Source organism: Pteronotus mesoamericanus, unplaced genomic scaffold, assembly GCF_021234165.1.
Source record: "Pteronotus mesoamericanus isolate MK-2021 breed Mesoamerican mustached bat unplaced genomic scaffold, CSHL_Meso_final contig_68, whole genome shotgun sequence".
NCBI lineage: Eukaryota > Metazoa > Chordata > Mammalia > Chiroptera > Mormoopidae > Pteronotus > Pteronotus mesoamericanus.
The window spans coordinates 2,787,164-2,809,820 of record NW_026555234.1 but is presented as its reverse complement, the minus strand read 5'-3'; the positions used below and the strand labels follow the sequence as shown (position 1 = coordinate 2,809,820).

Below are 22,657 nucleotides of genomic sequence, written 5' to 3'. Positions count from 1 at the left end.
ATTTTCTGCAGAGGAAAGACATTTTTACATAAATCACAGGATATAAGATTCTTATGTGTTGTCTTAATATGCCCGTCTTACGCGTAGAGCAAAACCTAACATAGCAGCATTACAGCTTTCAAAGTTGATGGGTCAGAAGGTGGCTCTTTACTCTTCAAAAGCCCTCTGTTCTTCAGCAGCTGCAGCGGCCCACCTGACCCTGAAATCATCACACCTGCGCAGAGCTCTGTGGGAGGCACGGTGTGCGTGTCAGCGGGACCCCGCCTTCCAGGCGGAGCCAGCAGCTTCCACAGAACCTCCGCAGCTGTACCTCGGTCACGCAGCGCGCATCCTCCTGAATGACCCGTTCAGTGTGACAAATAAGAGGAATGGTTTTGTTAATGGGGTCATCGTGTCCTTTGGCTGTTCCTAAGAGGCGGTGTGAGGTTAGATTGACTGTGTGAGAACCCTTAAGGCGGTGGCCTGTGGCACAGTAAAGTGGAGTGGCCTGCCCGCCGCGAGCCGCCACTGATGGAGCGGCGCCTGGCCCTTCCCCAGGGACAGCGTGTTGCAGACCGCTGGACGGGGTTACAGGGCACGGCGCCCGCGGCCTGTGCGAGTCGCCCTCCTCCCCGTCCTGCACACGCCACCCACCTCTGGCCCGTCCAACCCTGGCCGGGGCCGACGCTGGGGGCCCCCCAGCTCCCGCGTCTTCCCCAGGTCCCACGTCCTTCCCTGGCGTGGCCCTGCGCCCCTCCTGTCCCTGCTCCGTCCCCCCTTGGAAATGGCTTCTCCCCTCTCTTTTTTATGCATTTCATGCCTTTTTTTATTGATTTTTTCATTTTTCATGAATCATGTATGTACTTTCATTAGAGTATAAGCTCCTTATGGAGATGGGCCACGCCTTCCTCAGTTGGAGTCGGGGCCCCGGGCGCGCGGATGCAGAGAGACTGTACTCGTAGCTCACCTGGAGGCCCTTAGAGAGATGGACACTGAATCTCATTGAAACACTGAGTTCGTAACTTGCTGAGAACAAAAAACAATGTTGCCAGCCTTTATCTGTTTGTCTATTGCCCTGCTTTCATCCTTTAATATTCCCTCATGTACTTTGTATCTCACCTGGTTCCAGATTGGGAAGAAAGAAAAAGAGGGAAGGAGCGTGACCCCACACCGTGCTACTGCCATATTCCTCTGCTTTCTAGTATGTTGCTGCCTTTACGTGCTCTCAGAATGTGGGGTTGCCTGGAAGGGTTCCGCGCCAGCGGTGTCCGCAGCGGGCGCTGTGGGGTTGCCTGGTGGCCCAGACGTCGTGGGTGCTGCCCGCCCTTGTCTCTCCACGGCGCCACCCCAGCTCAGAGCCAGGTCCGAGCTCACTGGAGTGATCCGTGAGGTGTGCGGAGGTGGAGAGAGTGGCCGGGAGAGACAGCGAGGTCAGGCTGGGACCAGGACCCGCGCCTCCCCGCTCCCTCACGCTGCCTGGTCAGCCTGGGGGCTCCTGCAGGGCCTTCCCCCCTTTCCTGAGCAAGGGTGGCCTGGGAGCCCCGTTCCAAAAGGCTCCCAGGGGGACAGGTTGCCCCCCTCTGTCAGGGCGGGCGGGCTAGAAGTGCAGGCTTCCCGCAAAGCGGGTCCCTGGCCGCGGCCGTGGGCGTGCGCGCTGGTGGTCCTTCGAGGGCATTTCCTGAGAGTGTAGGCAAAGCTACGTTCACATCTACTTCCTCCTGTTATCTTCTTTTTACCAAAATGGTACTTTATCATAATCACCTTTTGTTATTTTCCACACACTGCTCTGTTGTATGGATGTACCGTGATTCACCCGGCCAGCTCCTTGTCCCGTAGGGGACCGTAGGCCGCATGGTAGGTGGCGTGGCACAGGGGGGCCGCGGGGCCTGGAGGCGAGCCCTCCAAGCCCGAGAGAGTTAAGGAGGGCCTTTGGGATGCACCTGTGGATTCAGGGGCAGAAGCAGGCGGAGTACACTCGGCAGAAGGAGCAGTGTCAGCAAAGGCAGAAAGGCTTGGAACTAGCTCCTCACGTGTGCGGGCCGCTGCCGGCAGTCGCTCGTGGCTTCTGCAGAGTGCGCCTCAGGTTCCCTCTGGGCGTGGTTCACGGTGAAAGCGCGCTGCCACGGGCCTCACTGCTGGCGCAGTGCCTGGCCCTTGGAAACGCGGAGCCGCAGCAGAGGCGCGGTCCCGCCTGCAGGAGTGTGTGGCTCGGGAGCAGAGGCCGCGGCGTCCGGCCGAGGCACCCGGCCGAGGCAGAGGGTTCTAGTGAGCGGAGGGAGTGGGCCATCCGAAACCACCTGCAGCAGGTTCCTCCCTGGCCGCTGAGGGCCTTAGGTCCAGAGGGTGGAGCACCTGCCCCAGATCCCAGACTAAGGGTCAGAGCCAGAGTTCCTTGCGCTGTTTTGCACTTCCCGTCAGTAAAGGAAACTTAACACAGCCAGTGTTGGGCTCTTGTTGGCTCTCCGTGGCTCCCCGTGGCTCTCTGTGGCTCCCCTTGGCTCTCCACGTACGTTTCCTTCCTTTCCTGCCAAAGAACAAGGCTCACGGAAGTCCTTCTCTTCCTTTTGTGGCCCAGAAATTGAGAGCTGACTGTGGGAAAGTCCGTCCCAGAACGCGTCGCCCAGAGGCCCCGCCGGCCCCTCCATGGAGGAGGCTGCGGAGTGGGGATTGCAGGCGGGGGCCTTTGCCCAACTTCCGTCTTCTAAAGAATTACTGAGCTTGACATCCGTTGCTAAAAACACTTCCGGCCAGGCTTTCTGGGTTAAGGCTACGTCTCCCCCCCCCCCCCCCCCCGCGCCGTTTCATTCATTCATCAAACATTGATTACGAGCCTCTGTGTCCGGGCACTGTTCTAGAGCAAAGGCGGTGCGTTTGTGGGGTTGGGCTCAGGGAGCAGGAAGTGCTGTGGTCTCTGAGGGCCTGTGCTGGGGGAAGGGCGGAGCAGGGCAGGGCGAGGGTGCCGTGGGGGACCTGCCGCCAAAGCGCGGCGACCGGTGACCAAAGTGCAGCGAGGGTGAGAGCAGGCGTCCTGGGCAGGCGCAGCCCCAGGGGGGCAGGCAGGTGAGGAGGGGGCCAGGAGGCATCTGCAGGGGGCAGCAGAGAGGGCCTCAGGCGGGGTGTGCCTGGCGCCCCTATGGTTGTGTTCTGCCGGTTTTTTCCTGCATTCTTCGTTCTTTTCATTCTCAACCACACCAGAAGTTGAATGAATACAGTAAAAAGACATTCACGCAAAGCATGGTCACCTTTACTGTGCAGCCTAAAAGGTGGAAATAGCTAAGTGGAAAGACATCACAGGATAGTGCAGATTCCTGCGGCAGAGGTGATAGACCCAACACTGCGATGAGCTTGACAGCGTCAGGTGGTCGCTAGGCTTGCTGTGGTGGTCACTTCCTTAGGTTTGCAAATGCTGAGCTGTGCTGTGTATCTGAGACAAATTTAATGTTGTATTTTAACTATATTTTAACAATAAGGAGACAAAAGGAGCATAAAAAATAATGCCTCTACATGGAATACGTGTTTGGTGTAGCATGAAACAGAACAGTCTTTGCTGTTGGAATTGACACTCACATGGAGGATGCAGAAAAAATTCTTCCAAGTGTGGCAGAAACTGGGGATCTGCACAGCGGTCACGGTCACGGCAGGCGAGGGAGTGGGGACCTGAGGCTGGGTGGGGTCGTTCCCTCAGGCCTGAGTGCTGAGCAGCCGCTGTGCCAGACGCTGCGCCTGGGGGTCCAGAGCTGAAGAGCCGGGCCCCACCCTCCAGAGGGTGAGGGTGCGGCTCCGCGCAAACCCAGCCTCCTCTTCCACAGTGTGGACTGGCCCCCTCCTGCTGCCTTGACCCCCTCCAGGCGCATCCCTGACCTGGTCCCATCCTCCCCTGCTCCACGGCCACAGGGAAGGATTCAAAGATAAGCCGTGTGGGTGGCTCACACAACCCCGGACGCTCCCTAAGTAATCTCGCAGACCAGGTGTGCCTTGGAGGGAAGGCGAGGTCTTTCTGGAAAGGTCTTGGGGCACCGGGAACTACAGAGCAGGTGCGACTGGTCACGGCGAGCCACCCACAGACCTGGTGTGCGGCTGGCCGTGCTCGCACTTGGCCTGGCCTCGTTGGTCCTGTCGGCCTTGGTGTCTGTGTAGCTGGTCACAGTGCCAATTCCCATGGTCAGAATGAGCTGCAAGAGGAAACAGGGACGGCCACCGGCCGTCTGGGCGGGCAGTACAGCTCCCTTTCCATTCCTGATCTCGGAGTATTTCTGAAAAATTGTGTTAAGTGAAAATGAAACTTTGAAGTGTGTTTTCCATGTAGTTCAGTAATAAAAAAAACACACAATTGCTGAATTATAGAGTTTTAGACCCATAAAATACTTTAAGAGAGTAACAAAATCCTGGTAGAGAATTGATGATTATGAGTTGCTAAAACAGCTTGGATTTTAATGAACACAAAGAAGCGCCTTCTGGGCAGAGATGTGCACGGCACGCCCGGCCTGCCTGCGGAGCAGACGCCTGTGAGGACGCGCGGGGCTGTGGGCGCAGAGGCACGGAGACCGCCGCCCCCCCCGCCCCCCCTCCCGCCGGCACACGGCACCAGCAGGCTGCGGTGGCCGCCGCTGGCCGCGGGGCCCCCGATTGCCACTCCTTCGTCCCTGAGGGCTGCTCTCACGGCGCCCAGGCCCCACTGCCTGGGCAGGTGGGCAGGGTCTGGCTCAGACTGGGGAGTGTCCTGGCGAAAGTAGACAGCCTGCATCCAGAGTTGGGGGCCCCTGCCAGGGCCGGGGACAGGCGGTGGGTGCCGGGCGCGTGCCCTGGCTTACGTCTGGCCTGCTCCCGGCACTGTGTGTCACTGGGTTTTACACGGAGCTGCCCGCTGGCTCTCACGGAGGCAGATGGCTCCATCATGAGCACATTGGGCTAACACCTGCCTGTAACACCTACTTTGGTCCCGTTTCTTCTTTCTTGGCCCCCTTGAGCCTGGTCAATACCCTCCCTGTTTTCCCTAGAGCACCGTGTCCCTGCACCCCCACAGGCTAGAAATCTGCCTTACTGGGGGTAGTTCCTGGTGTAAGTTTTGCCTTGTAAGAGTTCTGCTGTGGTGGTTTGTGAGTTTTTTCAGAAAAATTATAATTCTACTTCCACTATAAATGCTTCTTAAGAAAAACTCCCTTTATATGCTACAAACACTTCGGTTTTTTAAATTCAGCTTGTCTAGAACAATAAAACAAAAAAAACACATCAATTTAAAAATCCTGGGTTGGTTGTCCATAGTTAATGCCTGAGTTTTTCCTTGATCCTGGAAGTGCGTTAACTTTTTCTGTATCTGGTTTAATCTGAACAGTTTCCCGTATTGAACACCAATGTACAAGGAGTGAATAGAAGTCAAGAAAAGCAAACCTGGTGGGAAAAAGCCTTGTACTCGCCTCTTTTTCCTGCATCAGAGTGTGAAGGTAAGGAGACCTGAACTCCCGTCTTTCGTTCAGATTTGTAATCCATTAAGATCAGTAGATGCTTTTTTTTTTTTAACCTCACCTGAGGACATAATTATTGATTTTAAAGAGAGGGGAAGGGAGGGAGGGGGAGAGAGGGAGAAAAACACTGATGTGAAACAACAGTCACTTAATCTCCTGTGCGTGCCGTGTATGGGGACCGAGCCTGCAAACTTTTAGTTTACAGGACAGCCCTCCAACCAACTGAGCCACACCGGCCAGGGCAAGAGCGGTAGATTCTTTTGCTATGAGTATCAGTCCAAAAAAAACATTTACTAGGAGGTTCAGTGTGGCCGGCGTTTGTCAGGCACTGGAGACGCAGAGGTGAAGGCAGCTGGTCCCTGCTTCTAAACTGCTGCGGCCCAACCGGGAAGACGGAGGTGCACGCCTGCGGCGCCGACCCCCAACGCCCTGACAAGGCTGCGCCAGCGCCCAGGAAGCCGCCCCGGGGGAGCTGTCAGCGTGGAGGCCTCGGAAAGACCCAGGGGGAAGCTGCAGGGGCCAGGCCGGGGATAGGACAGGCCACCCGGAGGCCAGAGGGTCTGTGGCAAGTCAGGAGCCTGGGGACCCACGGGGCCCCGCTGGACTGTCACTGCGGCCAGGAAGGCGGAGCCCGTCAGGAGGCCTGGGAGCCCTGCTCAGGCAGGGAGAGTGGACGCGCAGGGCGGGAGTACCTGCAGAGGGCGTCCGGTGGAGGGGCCAGGGCTGTGCTCTCACACGGTCCTGATGACAGCGCGGAGATGGCCGGGAAGGCGGAAGGGCGCCTGCGGGGCCCGTGGGCTCTCGCAGAGCCTGGGAGTGGGAGGACGGAGGCCTGCACTCGGCCGCTAGTGGCAGAGGGGCCACAGCCTCAGCGGTTTCGTAGAGGGTGCCGGAGCCTGTTGGTGATGTTCTGTGAGGCGCGAGCAGCGAGAAGGAGCCGGGGGAGACCAGCTAGAGAGGCAGAGGGGCCCCAGGGCTGTCGTGACTGTGCTTTTCATCTGGGAGCCCTCCAGGTAGGCCAACCCAGAAGCTACGAACTGTCTCGATCAGAAAACCCAGGAAAAGTGGGGGTCTAGGAGGAAGCCGAAAGCGGTTGGAGCGGGCCGCGGAGCTCGTCTGGGTGCCACGGCCTCCGGGCTTCGCGTCGGTTCCCAGGCTCTCCTGTCAGCCCTGCGGGCATGTGCCTCGTTGCTAGTGTTTACGTGCTCACGTGTCCCGTCTCCCCAGCTCCTGTGTAACTAACATGGACACAACGCCGTCCCCCCGCCTGGGATGCCTCGCTGGTCCAGCGCGCGGGCGCCCCACTGGCCTTGCTGCGCAGCCTGGCCTCAGCTGCGGAGGAGGCTGGCGGCTGCTTCCCTCCATTCTGTGGGCGCACACTCGGCTTCCCAAGCCCTGCCTCCCCCTTCACAGAGGTTTGCTGGGCCCCGAGGGGAGCACAGAGCGGGCCTTCATTGCTGGCGTCTTTGTTTAATAGTACTTAGCGAAGGCCTGTTGCTTCACCATTAGCCTTTCATTATTTACAAGGTGTCCTCAATGTTATTTTGTTACATAACTCCTTCAAAAGCCTTGTGCAGCGTCACCCCTAGATTTTAGGCAGGGAAGCAATTCTCAGAGTGAGCAGCTTGCCCAAAACCATGCCTTAGCTGGTACTGCGCCTGAGTGCGACTGTCACGTGCGGTTGGAAGCTTCGCCGCCGCCGGCAGCTGTCTGCGCCCGTTGCCCAGGGACGTGCCCGCTGGTGGGAGCACACGCTACCGTGACCCACGTGTAGTCCGGGCCCTGCGCGGTGCGGGTTGCCGGGCTTCTCGCGCTGTCGGAGTGTCCCGGGCTCTCCCGGCAGCCCTGGCCCCGTGCCCACCGTCAGGAGGGAGCCCGGTGCCCGCTCTGGGCTCTAGGTTCTCGGTCTCTGAACGGTCCCTCGCCAGGTGCTGTGGACGGTGGCAGGAACACAGGGTTTTTTTACTGTGAGAGGCACACAGAGGGACTCGCAGTGGATAAGGAACGGCAACCGGGCTTTTGAACAGCCTTGGACTCATGTGTGCATGAAGCCTCGTGCCTCCCTCCTGGGGCACAGGGCCTGCAGCTCCTGGAGGCCGGCCGGGGGGGTGGGCAGCCTCTCACCCAGCCACCTCATCTCGACCCCCGAGCTCTCTGATGTCGCTAATGGCTGACAGCACGCACGTGCCGCCCGGAGTCAGGGGCTGCCCCGGGAGCTCCAGGCAGCGGAGGGGGCACTGCAGGCAGGCGGCGGGCACTGCAGGCAGGCAGCGTGTCCAGGTGTGTGAGCAGCGCATGGGCCCAGCTCACGCACACCTGCTGTCTGGCAGCCTCGCTGTGCGCATCTGTCCGGATCCGCTGGGCAAACGCCTCATGCACGCCTTCCCACGCCAGGCACTGTCCTAGGTCCCGGGGGCGCCGAGGCAGACAGACTGCGCCCTGCCCCCTGAAAAGCTGACAGTAGGCAAGGCCCGAGGGAAGGAGGACGCAAGCCCTGTGGCAGCGGCTGCCACCTGCCAGAGGGGCCGGGCAAGAGCGCTGGCTGGGGTAAGAGCGCGCTCGCTGAGCCCAGCGGGCCTGTCGCGGGGAACGCTGCAGGGTGGAGGGAGCGCTGGGCTCCGCAGGCAGTGAGGGCGCAGCTGCCTGGGTGGCGCTCTGCAGAGCTCGCGCCCTTGGTGCTGACCTCGCGGGAAGTGTGCGCGATTTTCGTTTTAAAGGGAGAGCCCTGTAGGAAGAAGACAGCATAGACAACAGCGAAGGGCCCCGGAGACAGAGCTAGGTTGGCACCCAGGCCTGCTACCAGCTGCTGGACCGCAGGCAACAGGTGGACCTTTCTGCGCCCCACGGACTGTGTTTGTAAAAGGCTAAAGCTAAGCCCCTGGAGGCCGATGTGAGCAGCGAAGTTCCTGGAGAAGCCTGGGCCAGACCCTGGCCTGGACACAGCAGCTGTCACCGTACGGGTCCCGGGTACGCTGACAGCGATGTACAGGGTCCTGCGGCCTGAGGCACCACAGCCCCCTCTGGTACAGATAATTCCTAAGCTGCAAGAGGAAATGCGGGGTCACGGGCAGCATGGATTCGGCTCCTCCTGTAGCCTAGTCAGGGGAACCCCCCCCCCGCCCCTCACCCGGGGTAAATGCTCACCCCGTGGGGTGGGGAGTGGGCAGCGGGGGCTGGGTCGGGCCAGCTGAGGAAAAGGTGGCCGCCCAGAGTGGGTGAGCGGGGTCTCCTGCCCCATCAGGGTGTGGGGTTGTGCTAAGAAGCCAGCCCCTGCGCCGGGCCTTGGCCTTAGCACTTGTGGCAGGTGCTGCCGGACGTGCTGGCACTGCCCCGGGGCCGCACACACACGATCCCCAAACATGCACGGGAGCTGGCAAGGGCGCGTGGTGATGCATGTTGGAGATGAGGGGCCTGGGGCGCAGAGGGGCATGGTCAGTTTGCCCCGCTACCTCCCAAGTAGCGTAACCAGGAATCAACGGACGTCTGTCTGTCCATGTCTGTCTGTGCCGGTTCTTCAGGAACCTAAACTGGTCACCAAGCACCTGAAACCGTCAGAGAGAACTGCAGGTTTTGGCGGGCACAGAGTGGCCAGCGCGGCCTCGGTGAGAGGCCCATCAGGACCCGGGTGGCCTTCCCTTTGGCACAGTACCCGCCCCCCCGCTGGCGGGCACAGCAGCCATTGAGCGCCGGCCCTGTCCTCTGTTTTACAGGGGGTAGCACACCATTAGATCGGTCGCCTAGGAGACGGATGACATGCAGCCCAGGCTGGCCAGGCCCACCCACCCCGCCGCACCTCTGCACCGGCTGCCTTTCCCTTGGGGTCGGGGAGGGAGCCGCCGGGCCAGGTGGGGGCCATGGCGCTCAGCCCTGGCTGCGTGTCCGAGCCACCCGGGGCTTTTCAGGAAGGGCCGAGGCCTCAGCCGGCTCAGTTAGAATTGCGGGCGGGTGTCCGGGCGTGGGGGCATGTGGGCGCCCCTTCGGGCTCCTGAAGGGGGTGTGGAGGCACCGCCCGGGGTGAGGGCTGTCGGATACGAGAGTTGGTTCCTTCTAGTTTCAGCTTACCGTTCCCCGCCCGTCCCCGTCTGGGGGCCGCCGACCCTGTCCGGCTGCTGACCCTGTCCGGCCGCTGGCCTCACGCCGTCCCTAGTCCACAGGGGAAAGAAGACGTGGCTCCGTGCGCCGCTGGGGTGTGGAGGGTCAGACAGGGATGCCGCATTGCCTTGTCCTCTCACCGCTGAGTCCCTGTCCCAGTCCCTTCATTCATTCATTACCTGAACACACCTGTGGTCTGTCGCCTGTCCCCTCCTTACAGCGCGCGCTCTGAGGGCTGTCACGCTGTGGGGGTGGGTCCAGATGTGCCGCGAAGGTGTTGCGGGTGCACAGGAAAGTGAGCCATAATCTTTTTGCTGGTGGAGGGTTTTGCCTCCAATGTTTTTTTTTTAAGTAAATCTGTGGAAGGCAGCGACGCAAGATGTGGCTGTTTGCGTTTGTTGCACGACTGTGTCGTGGAGGGGCAACGGGTCTGCGGTCACGCTGGCCTGGTGTTTTAAAAACCTCGGTCTGTTAAAAGAGCGCTCGAATGGGCCAGCACTTTCCACACCCCCCGGCGGCTCCCAGGGGCCCCTTGTGCTCCCCGAGGGTTGGGGCCCCGGCCGGTGCGACTCGCAGCAGAAACTGGGGCAAGAGCGCCTGTTTCATGACTGTGTCTTAATGGACTTTCCCCTTTCCCTTTTTTCCCTCCATTCAAAATGATTAAGAATGTTATACAAATGCCAAGGGAGAGAATGGGATAGAAGAATGTCCAGATGCTAAAGAAATCCCCAGTAATGAAGAGCGTCTGTTAGATTTTAATAGGGTAAGTGGACTGTCCTGCTCCTTATCGTTAACTTACGAATGGCCACTGCCCCTCCCCCTGCAACTCAAGCTGAAACCCTGGAGTCCTGTGGGCTGCCCCCTCCCCCGCCCTCCTGAGTCAGTCGCCACGCTTTGGGGATGTGACCTCTCAACTCTGCGGCCCTTCGCTTGGTCTGTGTCGCCTCCCACCGCAGCCGCTTGGGCTTCGTGAGTCCTCTCTTCCCACCCCCCACCCGTCCCTCGCACTGACGGCTGCCCCGGGGGTGTCTCCCTCCGAATGGGGCCTGTCACTGCCCTTAGGACCCGTGGCGGGCACCCCTCCCCTCCCCCACACCAGCCCGGGAGCCCTGCCGGTGCCCTCCGGGGACACAGCCGCCGCAGCGCCCGACTGCGAGCCGCCCCGCCGCCGCCTGGGAGCCCTGGCGCAGGCAGGCAGGCGGGTGAGCCGGAGGGCACCTCTCTCTCTTCCCAGTGGGACCGTCAGTGTGGTCAGGGGCCGCGAGGGTGGTCTCCCGCGCGCCCCGCAGTGCCGCTGCTCGTCCCATTGCCCCCCACGCGGCCTCGGGCCGGCCCTGGCCGCCTGCCTCAGCCGTCCCACCTTCTTGTGCCCCCTCCCGGCGGCAGGGCTTTTCCTTGCTCTTCCTCTTCCCCACGCGGCAGGGCAGCTGGCCACGCAGGTCTGACTGCCCCTTTTAGGGCCCCCTGCAAGCCCCGGGCACGGTGACGGGCCTGCCGGGTGCCAGGGAGGACACCGAGGCCCAGGGAGTCTGGGTCCTCGGCCCCGGGCCCAGTGCAGACCCGGGCGGGGCCTCCGCCGGGACTCAGGACCACCGTCCAGCCGGCATCCGCTGCCTTCTGAGCCGAGACCCCGCCTCCCCGCCACGCCCCTGGGGGAGGCCCTGTGCGGCTGGTGCCCGCCGGCCCCCCCCCATCCCACGTCCGCCTCCCCTCCTTCAGTGTGGCCGTCTCACGGTGCTGCTGCCTCAGGGGCTCTGAACAGGGACAGAGCTGCCCTTGGAGAGGGCGTGCTGCTCGTTCCTGTGACCGCGGGGCTTCGCTGGTTCCTGTGACGGGGCGTCACTAGTCGCTGTGATGGGTGGAGTGTGTGGCCAGTCGCTGTGACTGGGGGGCGCTGCTAACGCTCTGGGGGGCGGGGCCTTACAGCTCCTGTGGGCGAAGGGCGGCGGTGGCGATCTACTGTGATGGGGGGCAGCGTGCTGGGTGCTGTGATGGGCGGGCCACCGCTTGCACTCGGGCCCCAGGGGCAGAGATGCGACCACACGGGGGGTGGGAGACCGTCCCACACCGCAGAGTTTTCTCTTAAAAGTGCCAGATACTGACCGGACCCCCGTTCAGAAGCACAGCCCCCAGGTCCCAGGCAGGCTCTGGCTGTGACTTGGCTCGGCTCCCTGCTCAGCCTCAGTGGGGACGCCGCTCCTGGAAGACCCGCCCTCCCGGACCCCGGTCCGAAGTGGCCCGCTCTCCGGCGGTGTGCTTCGGCTGGCTGGGTTGGCGGTCTCCGCCGAGGAATGGGAGCCCCGGGAGAGCGCGGCCCGGCGTGGCGTCCCCGTGTCCAGCCCGGCACCCGCCTCTGGGTCAGGGCGGGGAGGCTGATTTGCTTTGAGACAGTTTAACAGCAAAACTCTTTATGGTTTTTAACTCTCCACAGGAAAACATCCGTGGTTTGTATGTAGTCACGTAGCCCTTTTGAAAAAGTCTGGCTTTTTTGATGTGTTGAAACGTGTTCCTTTCATCTTAGGTGTCTTCTGTTTATGAAGCAAGGTGTGCAGCGGAGGGCGACTCCGGAGCGGAGGCCGAGGGCCCCGGCAGGAAGCGGTCCTCCAGCGCCGGCGCCGGCTCCGGGGCCACGGGCTCGGCCGGCGCGGGCGAGTGGGCGGACCCCGGCGACGAGGAGCTGTTTTCTCGAACTCATCTCTGACCCTGCAGAGTAGGACGCGGTGTTCTTTAAAAACGAAACGGGATGGAAATCGCCCTTTTGTGAGGCCTGTTAATCTGAAACAACAACTTAGGTTTCTTCTCAGTTAACTGAGTCAGATCAGTAATTATCTTTCTCTTCTTGCTTATTTTAGAGTTGAAAACAGCTAGCCTGTTGAAGATTTTTTTTCCAAGCTGTTAAATTCTTGGCTATTTGAAATAGACTAGATTGTGTTGTCAAATCAAGAATGGGTGTGCATGTGCTTGTCTCAGAAGTACCACTGCTCCTTGCATCCCGCCTGCGGCCACGCCCTGTGGACTGTGGGCAGGTCCCTGCCACCACCTTGGCACCGCGGCGCCCGCGATGCCCCCTGCTCTCCAGAGACTTGAGCTTGGGACATGTAGGCTTTGTCCTCTAAGCACCGGGACAGAAACACGTCCCCACAGCGGGTCAGCGCCTTCCCGAAGGCGAGAGGGAGGCGTGGGCGATGCCGCCGCGGTCCCCATTCCCTAAGATCTCATGCACATCGGAAGTAGCGACCACCAGGGCGCGCTTTCAGAGACTTACAAAATGCTGTGTTTTCTCTCGTAGGATTCCCCCCTAGAGTATCACGGAAGAAACTGTGGTTGTGACTTTATTGCTAACTGGAGAAGCCCCGGGTGTGGGGTGTGGGGTGGTTCCTGAGGCGCCGCGAGGTCAGAGGGCAAGCCCGGCCTGCTCGGTGCTGCCGTTGTTGGTGCACCGGGGCACCTGCCAGGTACTCTTGGCGCGCTCGCTGTACTCGGTGAGGCTCTCAGCTGCAAATTGTGATTTCCTCAGAACCTGCATTAGCTGAAACCTCTAGGACTCAAAATCCTAACGTGCGACATGCAGTGAAGGCCACCCTGTCACCCGAAAGCGTCCTTGGCTGCTGCAGCGGGCACCTCTCGCGGCTGTGATGTAGTGTAGTTAGATCTCCTTTGTGTTTGCGAGAATGTGCTGGCTGAGTTCTGTGTGTGCTGGGCTGGGGGCGGGTGGAGGATCGGTTTCTCCCACACGCGAGCGATTGCCCCCTGGGGCTCGTGTCCCCTCCTGGCGGAGCCCGGGGTCAGTGCAAGTCCTGTCGCTCACGCGGCCACCTCCTCGAGCTTCTCACTGCTGTGCCACAGGCGGAAGTTGGGAGGAGTAATGTTTGCAAAACCTGAACGTTTTGAATTGCTTTTCTTTTTTAACCAACTCATTAAAAACCAACAAACAAACAAAAAAAAACAACAAAAACAAAAAACAAAAAAAAACCTAACGTGTGAAATCAGTTTCGCATGTCTGTAACGTGAGGAACGGCAGAAAAGTCTGAGGAGAACAAGACAGCTTCGCCACTGATTTGGCAGGCAGTCCCCACGTGATGGTTCACCAGCTGGGAGTGGAATTGGCCGAGAAATACATGCCTCACTGTGAGCTTTGGGTTTGGTTGCCTTTTCCTCAGTTGATGACACAGAAAACTCCCTCGAAGGCTGTGGAGTCGCCCCAGCTCCCTGCGCCCTCACTGAGAAACCCGAGGGAGCGCTGGGCGCGACCGCGCCGCACGCCAGGGCTTGCTCTCACACAGCACGTCCTCTGACGCTTTAAAGTGGGTGTGTGTGTGCGCGTGCGCGTGTGCAAGATTTTATGTTGCTGTTATTTATTTACAGATTTTATAAGGTTTTATGTATTTTCTTTCTTCCAGAGCTTCCTAAAAATTCATTAGCATCTGCACTGAAATACAATTTAACAGCAAAGGCAAAAAAGAATTGGATGTTGTAAATTCTTAAAATCACTACAATGACGATTGTCCTAGAAACTGTTGCTTGTGTAGCAGAGACCAAATCAGTAGATTTCAGACACCACCTTGAGCTCAGCTGACCTTGGACAGAGAGGGTGGCAGGTGGTGGGGGTGCAGGCGTCCTTCCGCGCTGCCAGAGGCTGCCTGCACCTTCTGCGGGGAATGGGGCGGGGGGTACAGGGGCGAGGGGGTTAACAGATTACGTATTTATTTGTTTTCGTAGCTAAGTGGCTGAAGCTCAGAGGCTTTCAGCAACTGAGTTGAAAGTGTGGTTTTTAGTTTTGTGAATGGATGATCACAAAGATAAAGCATTTTTCAAAAAGTTGGCAAAACGTGGAGACGCACGGCGGCATGAGGCGCGCTGCAGACCCGTAGCACTGAAGTGTCGTTTCCATTCCCGGGCTGAGGTCTCTCCCGTGGTTGTATTGCTCTGATTTCACGTGCACCGGAATAACTGATTTTTTGTTTTCTTGTGGAGTTAACACCAAAATAAAAGTTTAAAAAACAGTTGGCTGTCTTTCTTTGTCATAGCACAGATCACCACCAGCTTCTTAATTATGGGCATGGAGGAAGAGAGCAAGTGCCAGGTCACGTGTTCCAAGGGAAGGCCCGCCCCCTGCCGGTGGCTCGCTGGGGCTGGTACTGCTGGGCTGGGGCGGGGGGCGCTGGGGGGGGGCTGGGGGCGGTGGGGCTCCTCCCTCCCTGCTCCCGACTGCTCCCTCGGTCCTGCAAAGAACACAGTGCTTCTGTCCCTAGGTGGTAGACAAAGCTTAGCCTTTTTGTTCTGAAAAAAGACTATCTGTGAATACTATATATGTGAACATAACGTTCGTTGTAAAAAAGAAACCAGTGCATTTTTAAAGAAGTACAGAGGAAGAGCCGTCTGTACTTCCATCACCCTGAGGCGGCAGCTTCTGACGTGGGTGCAGAACTGTTCTTGGCAGCCAGATGCACATATGAATGTACACACAGAGGGAGAGAGGAGGTCACGGAAGGGCTGTGCTGTAACCGCTCTCCTGTGGCTTCAGAGGCCGGTCCTTACTCGGACGTCTCCTCATGTCAGTCACTCCGGACCTGCACAGTGTCCGCAGCCCGGCATGGACCTTCTCCTCCACGGGCCTGCATGGCTTCGCCAGGGTGCGGAGCTGCGTTTCTGGGGCCTCCCTGCACAGCGGCTCCCAAGGGGAATCCGAGCCCTCGGGGGACCCGCCACTGCGTGTGCCGACGGTGCCAACATCCTACAGAACAGGAGGTCGCCAGGGCCCGTGCGTGGAGCTGGACTCCCCTCCTCTCATGTCCATCAGCTGCTGATAGCTTTGCTGGCGTGAAGCGGGGGCTGGTTTTCGGGTCAGCACTTGCTTTTTATCTGGGCAGAAGACAGGTGGGTTCTAATCAGAAGGAGGTAATGAATTGCATTCCATCCACTTTGTAACCTGTGGTTTCTGGAACCTGTAGGCACGTTTTTGAGGCTTTCTCCATTTTAAAAGTATAAAAATGTCTTCCCGGGTTTTTCTAGAACCCCTGTGCTTTATGTAGAGTTTATCTTTGGAGCATGTGTGTTATATATAAGGAGAGAGGCCTAAGGATTCGCCTCATTTCCCCAGCCCGCTGGCCAGCCACCAACACCGTCTTCCTAAAGCCCTTAGCCACCCCGATCTGAAGGGACAGCCGTATTGGGCTCTTGCAGCGTGGAACCCCGGGCCCAACGGCTTGTTGGCCTTGTGACCTCGGGTAAGTCACAGTTCAGTCCTTAAGGCAAGGACTTAAAGCGGCACCTGGTGCCTTCCACCCTCCACAAGCTTCTGACCGAGCTGTCGTGGGCGTCATTCCAAAGCCCGTCTTCCTGGCATGAGCGACTCACGTGGCCGCTGGGCCCGGGCAGGTGAGGAGGAGGCACTTGAGGCAGGACTAGAGTGCGGCCCCCCTGCAAGGCGGCCCCTGCACAGGTGCGGCCATCATCGGCGGGAGGTGCCTTTCCTGCGGGCTTGCCTCGCTGCTCGGCTGTGTGCCTGGTGGCCTCGCTGGCACGGGTCCCCTCGCGCTGAGGTTCTTGAAGCTCCGTCAGCACAGCTGCTTCACTTGCGCCCACACCTGCAAGAGTGAGGCGGGCGCCCCGTGCCTGTTAGCCGTCCGGGCCCGGGCCTGGCCTCTCACTGTCCCCAGGGTTGCTCACGTCACAGCTGAGTGCTTTCTCAACCACCCTGGGGTGTAGAGGCCTCTGTTCACATGAAGTGTCTACAGTGCTCGGCCCGCCGCTGTGGGCGCCCGTGCTGCGGCCATGCTGCGGCCGCCGTCCCTGCAGCTGCCACCCCACAGGCTCTGGGTGTGCGGGCTCGGCGTCTGGGACAGTGCCTGGGAGGCCTGTGCCTGTGCTGCCGCCCAGGAACGGGAAGGAGGGCCCTGCCCCGGTCTCTGGAAAGCAGCCACGGGGGGCCTCACACACTGGGCGCGGTGCAGCTGCGAGCCCAGACGCGGGGCTGGGCGTCTGCAGCCTGCGCTGGCCTTGCATCGCTGGGGTGGGCAGCTGGTGACACGTTCAGGGGCCATTGCCTCACTCGACCGAACCGCAAGGACCAGCAGTGACAGCAGCACCTACCGTCTGGGTGGTGCCGGTGCCGCCTGCGTTGGTGGCAGCCCCAGCCAGCGCGGACCCACCGTCGGCAGGTGTTACGCGGTGTGAACTGACAAGCCTCAAGGTGGTGCTCGTACCCGTTTCACAGAGGGGACAACTGAGGCATGACAGGCAGTGAAGCACCTGGTAGCCTCCCTCCTAGTGACCGGAGGAGCCAGGATCTGAACCGGGTACCCACTGGACAGTCCCCAAAGCTCCATCTGGCCAAGACCCCACAAACCTAACAACAGATGGCGGGGGTCGTCGCCGATGGCAGCGAGGCAGCCTCTTTCTAATCGTTGGGCGTTCCGTGTTGTGAGGGCGTCACCTGCAGCATCCAGGCTGGGTCAGGACACCTGGGCCCGGGTCCAGGCTCTGCCGCCCGCTGGCCCTGCGCCCCAGGGCTGGGCCCTTCGCCTCCAGGCCTTGTGTCCCTGGGTGTAAACGGAGGGCCGAGCGGGACCCCCCAGTGGGCTGGCGTGCGGGGGAGGCAGGGCAGCCACACGATGCCAGAGCGCAAAGCCAGCGAGACGCCCCTGCCCTGCCCTCCTCCACGACCTGCCGCCCTGCGGTCCCTGGACGGGAAAAGAGGGCGGCCGGAAACGCAAAGGAGAAGTTGCCACACCCCAGTCCAGTAACTCTCAAGAAAATCCCATCTGTAGGTCACCCCTCACTTCCTCCCCTCCCCTCCCCTCCAGAAATGGGTGGCAGCGACGGTCCCTGCCTCGGGTCCGGTCCTGGGAGGCCGGCCCCCCGCGGTGCTGACTTGGTCGCGCGGCCGTCCTGTGGCTGGCTCGGGCCTACCCTCTCACCCTGAGGTGAGGTCACGCCGTCGCTCCTGGCGCTGGCCAGGACCCAGGGGCCGCAGCAGGGGCGTGGGGCGGGAGGCCCCGGCCCTGCGGGGAAGGGGCAGGCACGGGGCCTGTCGCGGCTCAGACTGTCCTGGGACCACTGGGGGGCCCCAAGGGCTGGCGGAGGCCTGTTTGGGGGGACGGAAGAAGGGCCCGCCATTGGGCTGGCTAACCCAACAGGCCCCAGCTTCCCCGAACCCCGGCCTGCAGTCAGGTGGGGACGGCGCTCCTGTGCCCCTCCCCGACGGCAGGGCTCCGTGGCGCCTCGGCACCCCGGCTGCGTGCAGGGAGCGGGGTGGTGGGCCCGCCTCGTGCTCGGGCACCCGCCGACCTTCTCCGTCCCCCTGTCCCCCCGACCCCCAGTCGCTGTGCGGCCCTGCCGCGGTCCCTCTCTTCCTCACTGGGATGGGCTCCCCTCCTGCTCCCTCCCACGGCCAGGCCAGGCCTGTTGGTGCGGGGCAGGCGAAGCTTCCCTCACCTCACCCGGTGTGAGGACACGCTCTCCTCCCTGCTCCTGCTCCTGCTCCTCTGCACGCGCACCCCTGTCCCCGTGGTCCCCACATCCCGAGGCAGGCCCAGCCCGCTGGGTCAGGCCCCCACGCCAGGAGCTCCTGCTGTGGCCCGGCTGCCACAGCCAGGGCACCTCTGCCCCATGCCCACCGTGTCGGGCCCTTCCCAGCCGGCGGGGCAGCCCGCCCGCAGCAACGGGCGGGGCCTGCTGTCGGCGCGTCACCCCCAGGCCAGCGTGGGCGCCACCCCACTGCTCCTTGCCCTCCGCCATCAGATGCCCAGGCAGAGGGAAGAGCCTCCAGAGGGACCGGAGCTGGCTGCAGAGCTGTGGGCGCAGGTCCCCCGAGGGCCCAGCACGGGCCCCAGCTCAGCCCTGGGAAAGGCTTCTGGAGCTCTCTCCCCACGCTCCCCCACCCCACCCCCGGCCGCTGAGGTGGAGCAGCACCGAGAGAGCCCTGCGCTGGGGGCTGTGACCCTGGGACCTGCAGCCCCGGCCTGCCGAGGGCCTCTGCAGGTCCGGGCCCCTTCCCGCCTGCTCCGCTCCTCACAGGCCTGGGGCCCCTGCGGTGTCCGCCTAGGCCCCAGTTCCTGCCAGGCACAGTGTCAGACTGCAAGCGGCAAGCCCGCGGTGATGGAGCCGCCCAGCTCAGCGGCGCCGGCCCTGGCTGCCTGACGGGGGCGGGGAGGGGGGGCCCCGGCGGGCGAGGCTCACAGCGGGAAACCTCTGCTCTCAGCTACCGCCCTGCGCTGCGCGGCCTCGGCCCATGCCCTCTCTGGTCCCTCCCCACACGCAAAGCAGCCATGCCTGCCTCCGTGCCCGCCCTGGGCACCTGTGTTTGCTGCCTTCAGTCCGTGGGCAGCCCCCCATCCCCCGATCTGTGCCCACCAGGGATGCTAGGCGAGCCCAGCCCCTTCCGCCTGGACAGGCGGCCCTCCAGGCCCCTCGTGTCCCTGCCTCTCCTCCTTTCCCAGACCCACTGCCAGCTGCACCCAGCTTGGGAAGGGGAGGGGCCTGGGCTTCACCCCGAACTGAGGTAGCCCGGTCACAGGTGCTTCTCCCAGACCTGGCGGCGTGGCACCTGGCAGCGAGGGGCGACCTGGACAAGGCGGGTGAGCGGTGGATCCGTGAGGCCCGCTGGCCTTACTGAACCCTCCAGACGCAAATGGGCCAGCAGGTTGGGGTCTTTGAGGGCAGGGGAGATGGCATCAAGCTGCTGATTAGGAGGAAAAAGGGCCTTGGTTGCAAATAGGGTTGGTAAACATTCATCCATTGATTCGTTCAGCAAACGTGTATCAAGAGCCTACTAGATGCTGGGTCCTAAACCTGATGCTGGTAATAAGTTTTGTTTTTCTAAATCAGGAAACCGCCCTTGTTTTCTGGAAAGAAAGACGATCTCTTCCTCCGCAAGCTTCGGGGGCTGCTCCAGCCTGTCTGAGCTACGCCGCGCCGCGCTGGCTTGGAAGGCAAGGCGTGAAGGCCCCTGCGGCCCAGCAGCCATCTTCCTTAGAAGGCTCTTCCTTCTCCGGCCCCCTAATGTTCCTGCCTGGCAGCCCCTCGGCGCCACCCCACCCTGGGTCCTGGGGAAGCCGGCGAGCTTGTGGGGCAGGGGACGCCTGCGGGGGGCAGCTCTGCCCTGGCTGGGCCACTGGTCATCCCTGGGCATCCTCCTTGGCCGCATGGGCTCCCCTTCACAGCTGCGGGCCACAGACAGCGGCCGAAACCGGTGCCTGGACATGGCCTCCGGAGACGGGGCCTCCACCTCCCTTCTGGACCTGAGCTCCTCCCAGCCTTCCAGTCCTGGGAGCAGGCCCCGCAGCCCGGAACGGCTGCCCTCAAACTGCCCTGGTGCCTGCTGGGGGCCGCTGTTAGGTTCACCGCCTGATGGGGCAGACAGATGGGCACTGACCAGGCCCCAGGAGGCAACGTTCCGGGGCCCAGGGACAGGTGAGACGCCAGGAGAAAGCCGGCTCCCGGGCAGCTGCAGACAGCACCCTTCACCCCCACGGTTCTTGGCCTGTATTTGGAGTCCCTCTGTTCCCCTCTAGGGAGGAGGAAGGCTCAATCTTGGCAACTCAGCCGGTACTAGCTACTGAGCCCCCTCCTGGGCCAGCCTGCCTGGAGTGGGGGATCCTTAATGCTGGTGCCGCCTCTCCTTGGCAGATCTGGTCCCCCGCCTCACGGCAGCTACAGAGGGGCACAGGGGATGTGCAAGGGGGTGTACAGGAGGGAGTGGCCAGCCCTGCCAGGCTTGGGCATGGGGGTGGGCATGTGGCGAGGAGCCGCCCTGGGGGGTGTTTTGAAGGGGCTGGGAACACCCACCGTGCTGGGTACAGGAGGGAGGCAGGATGGGGGCCGTGCAGAGGTGCTGGGACGTTTAGGAAGCCTGTCCCTGTCAACAGGAGGGGCTGAGGCCAGCCGCGCGCGCATGTCTGTCTGTCTGTCTCTTGCTGTTAGAAGGCCTGGGTTCAAACCCTGCCCGTGGCCCGAGCAGCCCTGCAGCCTCGGGCAGGAAGTCTCCCCGTCTGACCCCCAGGCCCCTCTCTGCCGAGGGCGAGGACATAGGAGCAGACACACAGGCAGGGCTCATCCGCGGCTGCTCGCTCCTCCGTGGGCCCAGCTGCCCGCTGGGGCCTGGGGGCGGCAGAGAGGCCCTGCAAGGCACTAAGGTATCTGGGACGTGGCCCAGAGGCTGCTGGAGCCCAGTGGCAGCCTGGGGGTGCGATGTGGGGTAAGAGCTGCGGAGCATGTTCGAGGGCCAGAGGGCCCGGGTGACCTTCTGAGCCACCCCTGGAGGGAACGAGGAAGGAAAGGAGGGAGGGAGTTCCCGGAGATCCCGGTAGGGGGTGGGGCAGGTGCGACGGTGGGGGCAGAGGGCGCTGGGGTGCTCTGGGGGCAGCAGGCAATTCTGTGAGCCTGGAGAGACCTCGGGCGCAGCAACAGCCTCACCCTGGGGGGGAGGTCCCCACAGTGGGTCATCGGGGTAGGAGGGAGCTGCGTGCTCCTGCCCCCTCTGCCCCCACCTCACGTGGCTCCCATGTGAGACTTCTTGCTGCAGGCTCTAAATCGGGCTTTGCTTTCTGACGGTAGCAGCAGCAGGCAAACTGGGTGATACCTTAAAAAAAAAAATAAGGCTGTTTGGAAAATTCCACTGTGGTGTGCTGGTAACAGGGAGCCCCACCCCCAAGCGTCTCCTGCTTCCTTTACACCTAGAGCTGTAAGGCCTCCTGCACTGGGCACCTGTGAACAGCCGGGAGCCACAGGCCAGAGGGCCTCTGCCCCTGGTTTCCTTGTAACTTACTTCTTCCAGTCAATTACTTGGGGCGCCCTGGGAATGAGTGACAGTTGATTTTGGGCCAGACCCACCTAGATTCAAGTGTCCCTAGTAAAAGGCAATGATACAGCATCGTGGAGCCTCCGGGGCAGTCAGAGAGACTGTGACAAAGGTGGGCTCTGCAGCCGGGACTCCCGTAACAGCCAGTGCCTGGCCCTGCCTCGGCCACCCAGCCTCCTGGGGCCCGCGTCTCCCCATCCACACAACGGGCACAGCCCTTGCCTTGCTTCTCGTGGGGCTTTGGTGAGAGGGCCACGGCCTCAGAGCCCTCACCCGCTGGCCCCACGTCACCATGCTCTTCCAAGTCTGTGACTCACCCCAGTGAGCATCTTAGCACCTGTTCACTGTAAATAAAGCGTGTGTCCGTTCTGGGGAAATCGAAGTCTCAAAATATTTAGGGGCAGGAGCAAATCACGTGTGTGCTATATTCCTTCGGTGTTTTCTTCCTGCCTTTACTGCATGGATCACGCAAATTCTATAGTCTTTGTTTTTGTTTTTGTTTTTTTTGGCTTGGTCAGTAAGTTTGCTCATCTCTGACAGGTCTTCATCCCTGAAAACTCGGTTCGGTTTATTAGCTGCCGGCAGCCCGCTCCCAGCCCTCACCATGCTTACCTTCCTCGGACTGCCCAGCCTGTCTTCTGGGCGAGAGACCTGCTGGACGCCTGCCCCCCCACCTGCCGTTACCCTCTCTCACAGGCCTTCTCCCATGGCCCGGGCCCCTGCCCAGCGCCCCACTCACGCACTGAGCGGACTGCTCTCGTAAGCCTCCCCGTCTTCTCCATCAGGTTACGCGGCTCATCTGCGACCTTCTGACCATTATGCGCTCCTGCACTCAATTCCTTGCTTTCTGAATCGTGACCGGAGACTCGCGTGGCACCGCGAGGGGCACACAGGCCTCCATCCGCAGCTCCCTTCTGGGCCCCAACACTATTTCCATTGGTCACTCTGGCAAGCCCCGCACCCGCACAGCAGGCGAAGGCAGCAGGCAGACCTTCGACGCTTTCTGCACCGCAGTTGCCGCCCCGGGGCCCTGACGAGCCTGCTGCGGCGCCCGTGGGCGGGCTGCTGGGGGGTTCACGAGCACGGGCTGCACAGGCTACCCCGTCTCCTTCCTGACAGGCACAAGCAACCTGACCAACGGGATCTTTCTTGGTCGCCTGAACTATCACCCTGTATTGGGGTGCGTTGTGCTTATTTTTATCCTGGATTGCTGAGCATTTCCGGGCCTAGTCGTCAGCATTACCCTCTCGCCGTCTTCTTTTACATGGTAGCTCTTGAAGTTGGCTTTGCCCAAGCCCCATCCGGTAGAAGAGACCTGGGTCGG

The 22,657-nt window shown here is 61.4% G+C and overlaps 1 protein-coding gene across 7 annotated transcripts in view; it reads left to right on the top strand.

Moving 5' to 3' along the window:
- KIAA0232 (KIAA0232 ortholog) overlaps positions 1–14,207 on the top strand; it is a 72,371-nt gene extending 58,164 nt beyond the window's left edge. For 5 of the 7 annotated variants that reach the window (XM_054581919.1, XM_054581920.1, XM_054581917.1 and 2 more), the window contains 4 exons: positions 1,109–1,180; positions 5,312–5,420; positions 10,199–10,296; positions 12,055–14,207. In XM_054581919.1, coding sequence (XP_054437894.1) covers positions 1,109–1,180; positions 5,312–5,420; positions 10,199–10,296; positions 12,055–12,234 — 459 coding nt within the window. In that variant the 3' untranslated portion in view covers positions 12,235–14,207. The remainder of the gene's footprint in view (positions 1–1,108; positions 1,181–5,311; positions 5,421–10,198; positions 10,297–12,054) is intronic. The other 2 variants (XM_054581921.1, XM_054581922.1) reach the window with 2 other exon arrangements.
- Positions 14,208–22,657: the final 8,450 nt, after the last annotated feature.